Source organism: Scomber japonicus, chromosome 24 (assembly GCF_027409825.1).
Source record: "Scomber japonicus isolate fScoJap1 chromosome 24, fScoJap1.pri, whole genome shotgun sequence".
Classification (NCBI taxonomy): domain Eukaryota; kingdom Metazoa; phylum Chordata; class Actinopteri; order Scombriformes; family Scombridae; genus Scomber; species Scomber japonicus.
Genome location: NC_070601.1, coordinates 4960738 through 4975957, shown reverse-complemented (window position 1 = coordinate 4975957; position 15220 = coordinate 4960738). Strand labels below are relative to the sequence as shown.

The 15220-nt window shown below is 39.3% G+C and overlaps 1 protein-coding gene across 1 annotated transcript in view; it reads right to left on the bottom strand.

The window, feature by feature from the left end:
- LOC128354247 (inactive dipeptidyl peptidase 10-like) overlaps nt 1–15220 on the bottom strand; it is a 52531-nt gene that overhangs the window by 21108 nt on the left and 16203 nt on the right. Inside the window, exons 4-7 of the mRNA XM_053314507.1 lie at nt 7628–7722; nt 4115–4189; nt 1607–1659; nt 1345–1426 (exon numbers count right to left, since the gene is read on the bottom strand). Of these exons, the coding sequence (XP_053170482.1) occupies nt 1345–1426; nt 1607–1659; nt 4115–4189; nt 7628–7722 (305 nt within the window). The remainder of the gene's footprint in view (nt 1–1344; nt 1427–1606; nt 1660–4114; nt 4190–7627; nt 7723–15220) is intronic.

Below are 15220 nucleotides of genomic sequence, written 5' to 3'. Positions count from 1 at the left end.
CTCACCACGCAGCAAACGTGTGTGTGTGTTTTTGTTATTTCTCATCCATCAGTGTTTTAATATTTGCATTTGCAAATACAAACAGGATCAGCCAGACACATCCTGCATGTTTCCCCCAATATCCTGGATCCACCTTCATTTTTTCACCTACTGAGCATTTCTCTAGTTTTTTTTAAAAATTTTTTTAGCTTTTTTTATTTATTTCCCCTGTTCTCAAAAAAGTCATTAGTCACACTGGAGCCATTTTGAGTTTATATGCCACATTCAGGCTGTGGATACTTTACCTGGAGCGAATAGAGCTCAGCTTAGTCATACTGTTACATACTGTTTACTAGAAGAAACACAACATGTAAAGGCAAGTGACTGCAGAGAAAACATCCATCACTTCAGATTCTCTATTAGTCTTTAAGTTTTCTGGATTAGATTGATGCCATACAATGAAGTAGTCTTGTTGGACATGATCGCAAAAGGTTGATTTAATTTGTTTTAGATGTCAGATGTTGAAGGAAGATGTCGTGTTATAGTATGATGGTGATATCAGGTCCAGTGTTGCAGATATGTTCTAACAACACTGTATTAGATTAGATAGCTAAGATGCTTATTTTATAGTTTTGCCACTGGGATTTCTCATTAATAAGCAGCTAGTTGACTTGAGTAGAAAGAGGACAAACTTTAAAGTCATTTTGGGTTGTATAAAGAATAAAAGAGTGCTGGTGGAAGAAGGAAATGTGACAAAAACATCCATTTTAGCTATATGTGTAAAAGTAATGTGAAATATGATATGGTGCAAACCCTACTCTGTATGTTTAACCGACCTGCTGTGCACCGACTATGACTAGAGGGTTTCTCTTGTAAAACAAATACTGCAAAACTAATTTACAGCATTAAATTGTACGTGTTGAACACTGTTTGCAGTTTTAGCTCATAAAACAACTGTTACGTATTAGATCTTTGCTGGAGGATTATTTGGAAAAGACCCCGTAAAATAACAACTGTGCTTTCTTGGCTTAGTTAATAGGCCTGTCACAGAAATCCTGGCTAATGTTTTGATATTTAAAGTAATTAAAATATGGTCTGAATCGGTCTGACCAGGCACACAGACGAATACTGAGAAACCGGCCTCAGAAGCAGCACAGTGTGGCGAGCCAACACTGGAAGAACTGAAAGAATCACATCAGAGCAGATCATGGCTGGATCAAATCCCTCGGGAGAGACGAGGGGGCATGAATTCATAAAAGACACAGCGAGGAGAGAGAAAAAAGATGGAGAGGCAATAAAGAGAATGATTCACTCACACACACACACACACACACACACACACACACACACACACTGCAGCCTTACCAGCTGTTGTCCTTGTCTTCCCCAGGCTGCATGCTGGAGCACTGCGTTCTGAACCTCCGGAGGGTTCAGCTCTCGTACTTCTCTGATGCACAAACACACATTCATATATATATATAGATAAATATATATAATAACAACAACTGCCATCTATTACTGAATGCCACCATGTACTTGCATCATATAGAACATCCAAACATGAGAGAAAAGTCGCTGCTTTCTTATAAAAAGGAGAGAAACGGGGGAAAAATATTGAGTTTCTTACCTGGTGTAGATGTTGTACACGATGTAGGACGCCGTGTATGAATATCTGTACATCTGTAAATGATCACAGAATACAAGATCAAGATAACATGACACTAGAGGAGTCACTGGAGTAGCTAATAACTAACAGAAACATGGTTTATGTAAAAAAAGACGACTGTAAAATACTTTATTCACTTTTTTTTTTAATAGGAAAATCTCTCATCTAATGACTGTCTCACTTTTAATATCAGTCTTACATGAGGATGTGCTTCTACTGCACAATTTCATCATTCAATTAGTTCATCTTTTACTAATCAAGGTCAATTTATTATTAAACTTTAATAAAGTTGGAGGACTTGCAAAGGGCTAAAGTCGAAATCGAATGTTAAAAATTGATGCAGCAAGAAGCTAAGGTATCCTCATTTTTAGTCCCTGTTATGAGTCAAATGCTGCAAACTAAACTTCTCATAAAGCAACCTGATGGTGTCTTTGATTGGATCCTCCCTGCTTGCAAATTGCCATGTCCTTCAAACGGCCTCGATTTGTAACTCTGGTTATAAATTGATGGTCTTCAGGTGCCATGGTAACCCTTACGACATCATCAGGGTCATTTTCTCCCGACTTGACAAGAGAAGTGCACTTTTAATACCAGGCGCTGACTAAATAAATATATATTTTTTATCTATTTTTTTGTAGAAAAGAGAATGAAATTGCAAAACCACAGCTTCTGAATATGGCTGAGCATCCTTTAAATATTCATGTTTGATATACTTGTTATATTATTGTCTATATTCTTTCTATTTGTGATTTCATTTTATACTTCTTGAATGTGGCTGTTGCTCTTTTCATTAATAATTGATCATATTTACACTGGTGATCAACAATGCAATCATCAAACACTACCTCTGTTAATATTGCATGTTGTCCATTCTGGTTTAAAGTTGTTTAAAACACTATTTATTTTGCAGAAGGTCTGTCTACTCTTGTTGTATCATATATATATTATGTATCATCTTGTTGCAGCTCTCCACGAAAGCTATAATGTGTAGTGAAATATTTAAATCCACTACTGCATGTTTTATGACTGCACCATCATTTTATATACATTTCTCCAAAAAATAAGCCTGACATATTTGATATAGAAACTTTGGGATCTCCACTAGAATTCAAACTAAGTAAAGTTTTTCGGCCCGAGCTTCCAGAGACTCGATCTCCTCCTTCGGCTTGTTTTCCTCGCTGCCAGGTGAACTGTGCTATATGTGTCCTGCACAGCTGATTTCCCTTCATGCATGGTGGTGCACGAACAGAGAAATTCAATTGAGAGCAGCTAAAAATCTCAGTCAGCGGTGTTACTTATACCTCAAGGGGCTTTCATGTTGCCCTGGTAACAAATAGTCGAGTGGAGCGCAATCAATTAGGCCTTATTATGTAGAGAAGAAGAGAAGAAGTGTTTCTGTGTATGTTTCTAAAAAAACAGAGGGTGCTCGCCTGCAGTTTTTAAATCAAAACAGCTTCGATTCTGTTGACAGGCCTTTAAACCACGATGCAGTTTTGACCTGACAATCATAAAATATACTGTCGAACATGCAGACGTCCGTCCTCCAGCTGCTTCTCTAAACCTGATCTGATTTCTTTGCAAACATGTCTAAAAATCAATGGATAAACCTTGACTGTGAGGAGAGAAGAAAGCCTCATGGTGGATGATTCACACACTCACACACACACACACAGAAAACCTGCATGTGTGTGTGTGTGTGGCTGAGGATAAAGTGACGAAGCACAAGTAGCTTAAAACCACACACACAAAGGCAAACAAAACAGAAACGCAACAAATCAATGCACACCTGTTCGGTGCGGGTGGTACAATTTGTTGTCAGACAGTGTGTGTGTGTGTCTGTGTGTGTGTGTGTAGTGTGTAGTAGTGCAATTGAAGCATCCGTGCTTATCAAACAGTTGGTGCATGTTCCACTAGGCAGGCGTCTGTCCAGGCTCCACCTTCCAAATTATCCAAATTATCCAACAGCATCACAGTTAATGGTTTAAATTCCAGTCAATTTCAATTTAGCTGCTTTTAACAAACACAAAAGAGCTCTTCAGAGAACAAAAGAGCATAAATAGAAAGTTTTTAAAAAATCACAAACCTGAAGACACGGTGCCAGAGCTTCTGTCTGTGTGTGTGTGTGTGTGTGTGTGTGTGTGTGTGTGTGTGTGTGGGTGGGTGTGGGTGTGTGTGTTTGTGCATGCAGATGAGTGAGTGACAGCACTCTTGGGTATTGCACAGGAGCACAATGTAAATGACAGCAGCCTGCCAGGAAAAACAAACAAAAGCCAAAAAAGAGCTGCTGGTAATGCTGGGGATGATCCACGACTCCAATCACACAGCTTGCGTGGTCGTGAGGGGGACGCGAATCAGAAAACACAACAACAGCAGCATCTATCATTGTCTCTACTCTCTATGTGATGCTGTTCAGGTGTTTTTTTGATTTGATGCATTGTGCTATCGACGCATTTAAAATTTGAAACTCACCTGTTTGACATCGTAGGCAAAGAGGGCGTACTTCAGATCTGCAGAGAGCGAGTACTTTGCCACCTTAAAAGCCACCTAAGAAGAAAAGAAGAACATTATTGAACCATGCATATATCATCTATAGCAGGGGTGTCAAACTCATTTTCATTCAAGGGCCACATACAGACCAATTTGATCTCATGTGGGCCGGATCATTAAAAAGATGGAAGGAAATAAGGAAGGAAGGAAGGAAATAAGGAAATAAGAAGGGAAGGAAGGAGAGACAGGCAAAAGGAAGGAGGGAAGAAAGGTAGGAAAGAGAGATAGTGAAGGACGGACAGATAGAAGGAAGGAAAGGAGAAAGGAAGGAAGGGCAGATGGAAGGAAGGACAGAAGGAAGAAAGGAAGGAAGGACAGAAGGAAGAATGGAAGGAAGGACAGATGGAAGGAAGGACAAAAGGAAGAAAGGAAGGAAGGAACAAAGAAAGGAAAAAAGGAAGGTCGGAAGGACAGATGGAAGGAAGGAAAAGAGCACTGGATGGCAAGTGGGCTGGATCGCACCCCTCGGCGGGCCGTATCTGGCCCGCGGGCCGCATGTTTGACACCCCTGATCTATAGGCTTTTCTCTATTCCACAGTGACACCTGAAGTAGACACAGGAAGAAATAAATGCAAATGCACATAAACAAACATGTCATTTTGCAGCTTTTTTAGCATGCAAAGCTTAGTTTAGCATGTTAGCATGTTAGCATTTTCCTATTACTGCTAAGCTTGAAACTGTGAAAAGAAACTAAACCAAAAAAAGAGGAAAAGGAGCATTAAATGATTTCATATCTGATATCTGATAGGTTGACTCTTCCATTTGTATCAGCGAACATTGTTCATTTTTGTAGCTCTCCTCTCATGACAATGCTGAAAACGTGCGGCAGGCAAAAACTAATCTAACAACTAAAGGCCATAAAACCACAAGGGAGCCATAGCAGGTTTTGACATTTCCGGGGAGAACGTACTATATAGACGACATTTCACAAAATCTGCAGACTCACTGAACAATTTGTCAGGCTTTAAAAATCCCATTTGGTTCTTTGATATTCTAATATCTCTTTTGGTGCCTGAAACTATCTCTTAATGTTTTCCTGCATTCATATATCCAGCTGTTTTCTAATAGCGGAGCTCACTTAGGAAAGCTGTGTGAAAGAACAAAAGACTCAATTCATTCATAATACCTGTCATTATAATCTGTTTTTGTTTTTTTTAAAAAGGTGAGCTCCTCCAGTCTCTTTCTGAGCACATGAATGCACACGAGGGAAAACTAATGAATCAGAGCACTGAAGGCGATTATCGAGCAGCATTTAGTAAATGTCGATGGCAGTGTTCAGTGTGCTGCAGCTGCAATTTTCGGGGAGGTCAAACCTGTGACTACGAGGCCATCTCTGCTTTCCAAATTCGCACACATAGTTTGATAAGCTTAAACTCCAAATCTGATCAAATCCCTTTATGCAACCATTTAGACTCCTAGAAATAACAGTGTGGGGTGATTCTGCTAAAGAATAAGAGGAAAGCAGGAGGAAAAAAAGACAAAACATTGTTGTGTAAGATTTATTTAAGAATCAAAGAAACATGTTTCTCTATAAAAAGGGAAGATTGGAATTTACAGTGTCACAGCAGGATTAAAATTATGCAATTAGAAAATAGCTAAATCTGGCTTGTGTATGATTTTGTAAAAAAAAAAAAAAAAAGGCATTTCTAAAAGGATTAGACTGGAATAGCATTAAAAGGATATTCAAATTACACCTCCTGACATAATATGACATTCCTGGAAGAACTGTGAGGTAACAGCTGCATGACTGTAAATGTTTATTTGTGTTTTGGGTGGATTTTAGAGATAAGTTGATCCCAAAGGGGAGCCCAAAGCAAATGTGATCAGTGATTTGATTGCATACAACAGCAGCAGCTAAAACCACTAATCTCTAAACAATATTTCAACCTTTTTTTCTCTCCCGGTGAAAGCAGAGAGGTGAGTTCATGTGAGGAGATTCAGCGACCTTAAAGCCTGAGCTCACCTACAGTGCAGACAGCTGGGTACACAATCCCCCCCCCCCCAACAACCCCCCCCCCCCTCCTCACCACCACCTCCTTTAGCAGGACACATAATCATATTCTGATTCTGCAGGTAAAGCAGTGATGAGTCTCTGCCGGGAGCCCTGACATGTTTCCTGCAGCCTGTGGAGATCCAATCACACCAGCAAGACAAGAAGAGAGCAGTCCATCTCTTTTCTTTTAAAGAGTAGAGTTGGATAGTGATGACTGGCCAGCAGCAATGTTAGAAAGCTCACATGCTGTATACTATAACTTATAACTCTCCTGTACTTTAGTGTAATTGTGAATATCATCATTTTTTAACAAATTTAAGAATCCATTGCTTTAAGGGGATACATTATTAATATCCTGTGGCTTTACTAGAATATATTTACATGATTTACAGTCAACTCCTTCAAAAACTCCTTATTTATATCACACTGGCTGTTTATGCAGACCCTCAGTTCAGCCTCTGTCTGAAACAAGTCGTTTTAGCTTTAAGGTTAAACTCTGATTGGTTAGCTCTGACTCCATAAGCTACATAAACACTCAATAGTAGTCTGGTTTTTACTTCTTTGTCTTGTTCTGTACTCGAAATGGAAACTTCTTAAACACATCTGCAAATGTTCCAGCTCGAAATCATGAAATGTGCCCTTTAAGGAATTATTATGTTATTAAAAATCCTGTAAAACCTCAGAGGTTCTCACTATGGATCAGTGCATGGAAGCTTTATGAGCTCAGGTGGTAGCTTTAATTCATATTTTATGTACTTTATTATTCTTTATGTATTGAAGTGTGTGTGTAAGTGAATTCTGTGTAATCCAAGGTCTCAAGACAAAATTGAACGTACGGTTTAAGTGGCAGTAGGCAAACTTTTCAATTTCTGCTGTAATAATATGCATTATCATTAAAAGAAGAGGAAGCAGATGAGACAATTAAGCCATCAGAGTTTAAGAACAAAACTGTGGGTCATGTCCCATTGTTACAAGCCTATACATCCCGTTTTGGTTCATCATTGTTTTTGCTTTATCCCACCTTCTGTCTGTCATTATTTAGTTTAGTTTAGTTTTAGTTTTTTCACATTACACAACTTTAATACTGTAACAGCTAGGTTTTGAAATGCTGATGTTTTCCTCCTTTTTTACCTCTTGACAATAATTCTGAACCAAGTAGTCAATATCAACTGTGTAATGTATTCTGTGTGGATAACAATAAAAAAGAAAATTGAAAAAAAATAAATAACTGTGGGTCATGTCAAATTAGCATTTAGCCCATTTTAGCATGTTTGTGCTTAATAGGGGGACACAACACCTATAATTACTAACAACTAAAATTGTAGCAAAATTGCTTTAAAGTCACTTCTCTGCTCCATTGTAGTAAAATAAACATGATGTAGATAAACATGATATTAGGTTGTTAGAATAAAAATAACACAAAACCAGGAAAGAGCACTTACGAATGTACTGTTGTTCAGAACTAACTCCAGCTCATTCGAGGTGAAGTCGTACTTCATGACGTGACCGTCGCGGTTCCTGTACACCACCTCGGAGTCTGCGAGGCAAAACAAAGAAAAACATTGACGGCGGCGAATGATAAACACTGAATAAAAAGGTCACCAGGCTGCACAGACAGAATAAACTGAGCCCATGTGATTAGAAAGTGACTTAGCTAATGAAAGGAAAGGTCAAGTTACTGGATGTGTGTGAATGAAGAGTGTTTTACAAATAAAGTGAAAGTACAATGAAACACAAAAAGGAAAAACAAATAGTAGCAGATAGATATTAAACCAACCAGTTGAGAATTCCTAGCTTCCAAAACCTTTTAAATGCAACACATTTTGACTCATTAATTACACCTGTGTAAAAAAGACTGCTGTAATAAAGGTCCATTAAAATGTATTGCAATATATAGCAGAGTCTAATAACTAAGTAAATGCTCTCATGTCATATGGAAGTTAATGTATTTTCTGGCACTGCTTATTTCATGTTAAATATCCTATTTATATGTATTATTATTATCATTATTACAAGACATATTTTTCTTTGCTGTTTTTCATTGCTGCACATTGACAACGGTGCATTCCTGTGAGCTGAGCATCACCACCTGCTTCCAAATCAAATTTCCTTCGGGACAATAATAAAGTTGAAAATGGAGGAAGCTGTAATATTTGTGGTGTTGCACTGACAAAAAATATATTATTCTGCTCTACCAGAGGGTAAACTGCTCTATAAAACAGACGTTGTTTTAAGATAGGTATGAGACAGGTAGACTCTCGAATAACAAATGTATCAGCTTATTGTCTGCAGTTAAAATCATGCAGACAGTGTAGAGCCTATAGGTAAGACATCTTTACTACATAATGGACAGTTGGATTGTGTTTAAATAATGTGACATGAACTCCTCGTTCTCTTTCAACACCAAACTAGCTGCTTCCTGCTTCTCCTATCAAATGGAGCCAACTTACAACAAAGACATAGACTGAGCCTTTCCTCACCACGGACGAGGTCAAGCCAACAGCATTGTGAGCATTTATCAGCATTGTACTGCACATTGGTTGCCAAGCTACCATGTCGCTGGCATATCATATGATGGGAGCAGCCAACCATCCGCCACAGGAGTTAGCCACCGGAGACACACCGACCCTACAGGAGCCAGCTGGGCTTGAACAGCTTGCCCTTGTCACACCGCCAACCGCCAACCGACCCCGACCAGCTCCGGTCCAGCCTGAAGGCGGAATCCAGGCTCCACTGTCAAAAGTGCTACTTAGCCGCTATATTGGCGTGTAAATGGGCACAAAAATGGCAGATGAGTCCTGTTGTTTGTCAGTTTTTGAAAGGACGCCTTCAGCTAGTATCAAGAGACTTAACTGCCCTGTGGGATTTATCAATGGTGCTTGATGTTGCTGTCACGCCCACCGGTCTCACCGTTCAGGTAGAGCTTAAGATGCTCTCCTTTAAAAAAACAGCTTTATCACTCGCTTTGGCCTCTGCACAATGCGTTACCGACACCCATACGCTATCAGTGAACCTGTCATGTGCACAGTTTTTAAAATGAGAGATTCCAATGTTTTTTTTTACTAAAGCCAAATCCCACGATTGTGCCCGAGGTTTTTTAACCTGCCTATTGAGCTGTCAGCTTTCTATCCTCTTTTCTCCACACATGAACGGCTTAATGCGCTCTGCCTGGTGCGAGCATTACGCACATGTGCTGATAAGACAGCTGGATTCAGGGAAATCAGAGCAGCTGTTTGCGTCATGGTCTTTCACCACATTTCGAGAAATCACATCTTAAGAGTAGGAAGCAGCGGTTTGACATACTGGATCATAGCCTATAATGACCATACCAATCAATGTTTGAAGTAAGCCTGATACTGAAGCAAATGCTGATAATGAACTTTATAGATTAAGAAATTAACAGGAACAGGAGTGTGGTATCTCATCACACTCTCTTAGCCTGGAGTGAGGAGGAGGAGGTGGTGCTTACTTGGATTAGAGGGAGAACATTACATCAGGGTTTTTCCTCCACAAGAGAGAAGACATCATGCCTATCTGCCATTCAAGACTGGCGTAGTGTAAAATAGCTTCTGGGGGAGCATGTCCCATAATAAGAGACACCTCACTCATGTTTCAGAGAGCTGGGGTTAACATCTTGATCTAAAGCTTCTGTTTTTATGTGCATCTCACAGTGGTCACTTCATGAAATAGACTGTTTTGACTGTTCCTTCTTTCCTCCCTTCCTTGGTCCCCTTTTCTTCCTTCCTCCCCCTTTCTTCCTTCCTTCCTCCCTCCCTTCCTTTACTTCCTTCTTCCTCCCTCCTTTCTTTCCTCCCCACTACCTTCCTTCTTTCCTCTTTTCCTTGCTCCCTCCCTCCCTTCTTTCCTTCCTCCCTCCCTCCTTCCCTTCTTTCCTTCCTCCCTTCCTCCTTTTCTTCTTTCTTCCTTCCTCTCTCCCTTCCTTCCTTCCTTCCTTCCTTCTTCCCTCCCTCCCTTCCTTTCCTCTTTTCCTTTCTCCCTCCCTCCCTCCTTCCCTTCTTTCCTTCCTCCCTTCCTCATTTTCTTCTTTCTTCCTTCCTCTCTCCCTTCCTTCCTTCCTTCCTCTCTCCCTTCCTTCCTTCCTTCCTTCTTCCCTCCCTCCCTTCCATCCCTCGTTTCTTCCTCCCTCCCTCCCTTCCTTCCTTGACTCGAGGACAACAGGAGGCTTAAACATAAATAGTGCTTCACTGTCTAACATACATGCATGGAAATCAAAATTAAATATGGCCGAAAATGAGTGTTATTCCTGTGGGTTTTAATTCTTATCTTGTAAATAAGAAAGCAGAAAACAGGATGTGGTGCACCTTAAAAAAGGAAAAACATCACACTCTGTTCCTCTGGTTTCCATTACACCTGGGATTCAGCCTGTCGGTTCATCGGTCATCTATCCACCGGGGAACATTTGTAAAAACTAACTACACACATTCCTGAATTGCTGTCCTCGATTTCTCTTATCTCACTCAGGATGTATAGCTGCAACATCCAGACCTGCTGTCACTGTCACAGTCTGGGTTCGTGTCCCTAAAGCTGCTACTCTCCACCAGTCCACTAGAGGCCCTCACACTTTTCTCCCTGTTTCATCACACTGGGCTGAGCTGAGTTTAATCTTAGACAGTTTGATTCATGTTGGTTTATTATTGGTTTTGAGGTTCTTGTACTGACTTTGCCTGTCCACAACACTTAGTTTATATTTAAGTCTTGGTTTTAAATTCAGTCCTTTGTTCCTTTCAGACCTCATTAACGCCGCCGTATTCTTCAAGCTCCTGTTGGTTACAGTCTCTTGCTCTTCCCAACAGTCACATTAATTCAAACCTTATGTGTGAGATCTGAAATGTTTCATCTACTATTTGAAGCACAAAGGCACCACTAAGCCCACTTGCTGCAACTTAAATGCAACCCTGAATGTATTTGTTATCTTCTTTGTGGTTTCTGTGGTGTTTGAGGGAATTAATTTATACATATATTTTCTTCTTATATATCCATTAAATAGCATATAGCCTCCACCAGTCTTCTTCTGAATAACAACATACATACGATGCAGTTTGAGGCTTTTAAGGCTGATGTGCAACAGGTGGGATTAATTGTTCTCGTTAGACGTATTGAGGTACAATAATGAATGACTGAAATGGTGATTACTTGATTCACAGCTGTAGCCTGTTTTCTTATATTCCAAGTGAGCCTCTTCCATTCACAGAAAATAAATCAATTTGATGTTATAAGCTGCCAAGTCTGAAAAAAAGAGATGTTAATTTGTCTTGTTGTGTTAAATTTCTGTTAATGTTTTACAATTGGAGAAAAAAACTGCTGACTGTTACACTGAAATAAAAGCAAATATTAACACAAAGATAATCAATTCAGGTAGTTTTAAATGAGCTTTTGTCTGATTTCACTGGAAACAACTTTAAATACAGTACATAACACATCAGAAGTAGTTAAGTTATGCTGTTTTAAAGTGAACAATAACAAGGTTAGCATCTTGGATTAATGTGTAATTGTAAATACTCCCAAGTTGGAACATCTGCTATGAATATGCATTTGATTAGAACCAATTGATAGTAGGCTACATCTCCTTTATTCATGCCCACGCTGGAAATGTTTTCAAAAGTGTCTAATTTCTCATCTCGATGCCAAAACTCATCTGTTTCACATTCTCAACATCCTTGTCGAACTGAACCAGGAACAGCTGTGCCTCCCTCTCTCTCCTCTCCCTCTCTTCTCCTCTCCTCCCTGATGGACTCCTGAAACTCATTTCGAGTGAATTTGTGTCTGATTGCAGGGGACGCAATCAGCCTGACTGCTGCATAAGAGTCAGCTGTCAGAATAAGAGCGTGCATTAATGACGAAATGTAAAAAAAAAAAGAAAAGAAAAGAAGAAAAGGTAAATATGCAACCACATTGAATCAGAACCAACATTTTCTACCAATTTACAAATGTAATGCAAGTTTTGAGAATGTTTTAATCCAAAAAAAAGTATGAAAAGCATAATTACTTTTTAAAAAAAAACAGGAATTATCTATAAAGTCTCAAAATTCAGTTTTAAACTTTTCCAATTACTCACACACTCAATTTTGTGACTGTGTACGGGGGATGGAAAAGGTGCAGACAATTATGTTTTTTATGTTTTGGCAATTTCAGCCTGCATTTAAAGCACAAGAGAATGAATGAGTAAAACCAGAAAATAAGAGGCCACAATATTGTTTTTTTTAATGGAAATAAGTTTCTTTTTGGATCCGATGTGAATGGAAAAAAATATTTCTAACTGAAATCTGCATGAAGCTGACTTTAAAGGCTCCACTTCTGCTGCTACACCTGATAAACGTGGCGCTCTACTTCCCACAGTCCAGCGGAAAATTGGGATACCTGATGTCGCAGAAAGAGCTTACAGTAGAGATCTCTGTGTGTGTGTGTGTGTGTGTGTGTGTGTGTGTGTGTGTGTGTGTGTGTGTGTGTGTGTGTGTGTGTGTGTGTGTGTGTAAATGTTTCGCTGTAGATACTATAAATGATCTTTTCTCACAATGTATGTTTCTATATGAAAGCGAGCAAAACAAGGGGCTCAGGGCAGGTTATGTGTTTATAATGAATGCCTCTAAATGCAGCATACATTTTATAAAGTACATTAATTGAGTAGATGATATTAAAACAAGAAATGACCACATGAATTTCAATAAAAGTATAAATGTAAATCAGGTGGAAAAAGTATAATTTGTTAACCTTCGTGTCATCCTCCTCTGTTCCTTCTTTCTCTCCTTCTTTCCTTCCTTCCTCCCTTCCTCTTTTCCTTTCTCCCTCCCTCTCTCCTACCTTCCTTCCTTCCTCCCTTCCTCTTTTCCTTTCTCCCTCCCTCTCTCCTACCTTCCTTCCTTCCTTCTTTCCTCCGTCCTTCCTTCCTTCTTTCCTTTCCTCCGTCCTTCCTTCTTTCCCTCCTTCTTTCCTTCCTCCCTTCTTCCTCCTTTCCTTCCTCCCTTCCTTCTTTCCTTTCCTCCTTCCTTTCCCCCTCCCTCCCTCCCTTAACCTAATAATCCATAGAAAAACAGCCTTAGAGCACAATACTATTATTAGACTATGGACTATCTATGGACGTTCTCTACAAACACTTTATGGCCAAAAGTATATGAATGAAGTTTCCGAACTTCTTGGTCTAGCTACTTGTAGGCTCTCAGATTAAGAAAATCTTCATTCTCCAGCATACAATGATATTCTAACTCAAGAACAAAGAACATCTGCTCCCAAAACCGCAATTTATGGAATAAAATCACAATGTTAAATCAACCTGATGCAACCCAGGTGTGGATCACAGGTTGAGCCGATCAATTACATCAACACACAGGCCACATGTTAAATTATTTACAATATTTACAACATGAAACCCAAAGAGATTAACATCCTCACCACCACAGGGGTATAATGACTTTCCTGAAAGGGGGAATCATTTGAATATTGAACAATTGTAGTAGATTACATCCAGTTTCATCAGAAGGAATAGATCTAATTACACAAAACGGGGTCAAAGATGATATAAATGAGCATGCAAACGCACCAGATGATAATGAATCATCAGAGTAGCTCAACTAAAGATAGAAAGCCATAAACAGGTGGTGAAATCTGGTGGGAGGCTCTTATAGCAGCAGACGATCAGGAATCATATATACTGGATGTTCAAGTGTCCACATAGCATCGATTTCTGGTGGGATTTATTGGGAATATAATCATCAAAGAAGAGTTTTTTTCTTTTAGATTGCATGTGATTTACCTATTTTACATATTATAATGCATATTCCATTGTTCATTATGTTATTCATATGGGCCACTGCTATAGATGTAGCCTATTGTTTGTACAAAGCTCATTAGCAATCATGTATGACAATCCAAGCAGTGTGAAGCACTCATCCATATTGTGCTTTCATGGGCAACACACACACGTCTACACACACACGTCTACACACACACACACACACACACACACACACACACACACACACACACACACACACACACACGCACACACTTCCCATCTTATGTAAGTACCTGGATGTTTTCCTTCATCCCCCGCCTAATCGGATATAAACAAACTCTGCATACATTAAGAGCACACAATGTAAACAACCACTCCATGAATAATTCAATCACATGTATTCTATATATACACACACATACACATTTCTACAGTGACCCAGTAAATATGCCACATATATATATGTAGGGAATGTCAAATTAAATATAAGCAAACACAAACATCTCTGTTGGTTACCACGGCGACATCATAAATCAGTGTAGCAGCCGTAATGCTAATTGTAATGAGAGAAATTAGCGTAGAGCTGCTTCCCTGCACAGCCTGCAGAGTCGACACAGGAGGGGGGTTATTTTTTCTGCTTTTGTGGATTTTCTGTTACTCGTGTTCATGGAAACTACCAGAAATCACCTGTCAATCAAACTTTGGGGTTTTGCTCCAGTGTGCTTGCTCTTTTTCTTGCTGCTAACTACTCATTTTGTCTTCCTTTAAAGGGTTAAAATTAAAAGCAAAGGGTTTCTTTTGCACAGACTGATGTTTATTTTCTCTTTTTTTGCTTTTATATCCTGCCATCACTTCACCTCTTCACGGCCTCTAAAAATCCTTCAAATTAATACAATCTGTAAAGGAAAACATCTCTCCTGTCCTCTCTATTGACATAAACTGTATTGAGGAGTCACGAATAGATATCGCTTCATTTTATGAGCTCAGAAACCAAAAAGGTTGAAAATCCCTATAGTTTAAGAAACCGGTTATGACCATTTTTTTACATTGTGCAGCTGCAGCTTTGAACAGCTTCACTTTAACATTTAAAAACTGACAAATGACTCCTTATAAGAGAAAAGATATTTAAAAGTGTGCTAAAAATCAAAAGGGGCAGAAACTGAGATGTCTTGACTAAAAACTGGGTCCAACTTTGACCTTTTCTCATAAGACCCTGCATGTTGGGGAATCACTCACATCTTTAAACTCTATTCCTCACATTGTAATGCAAGTGAGACTGAAGTGG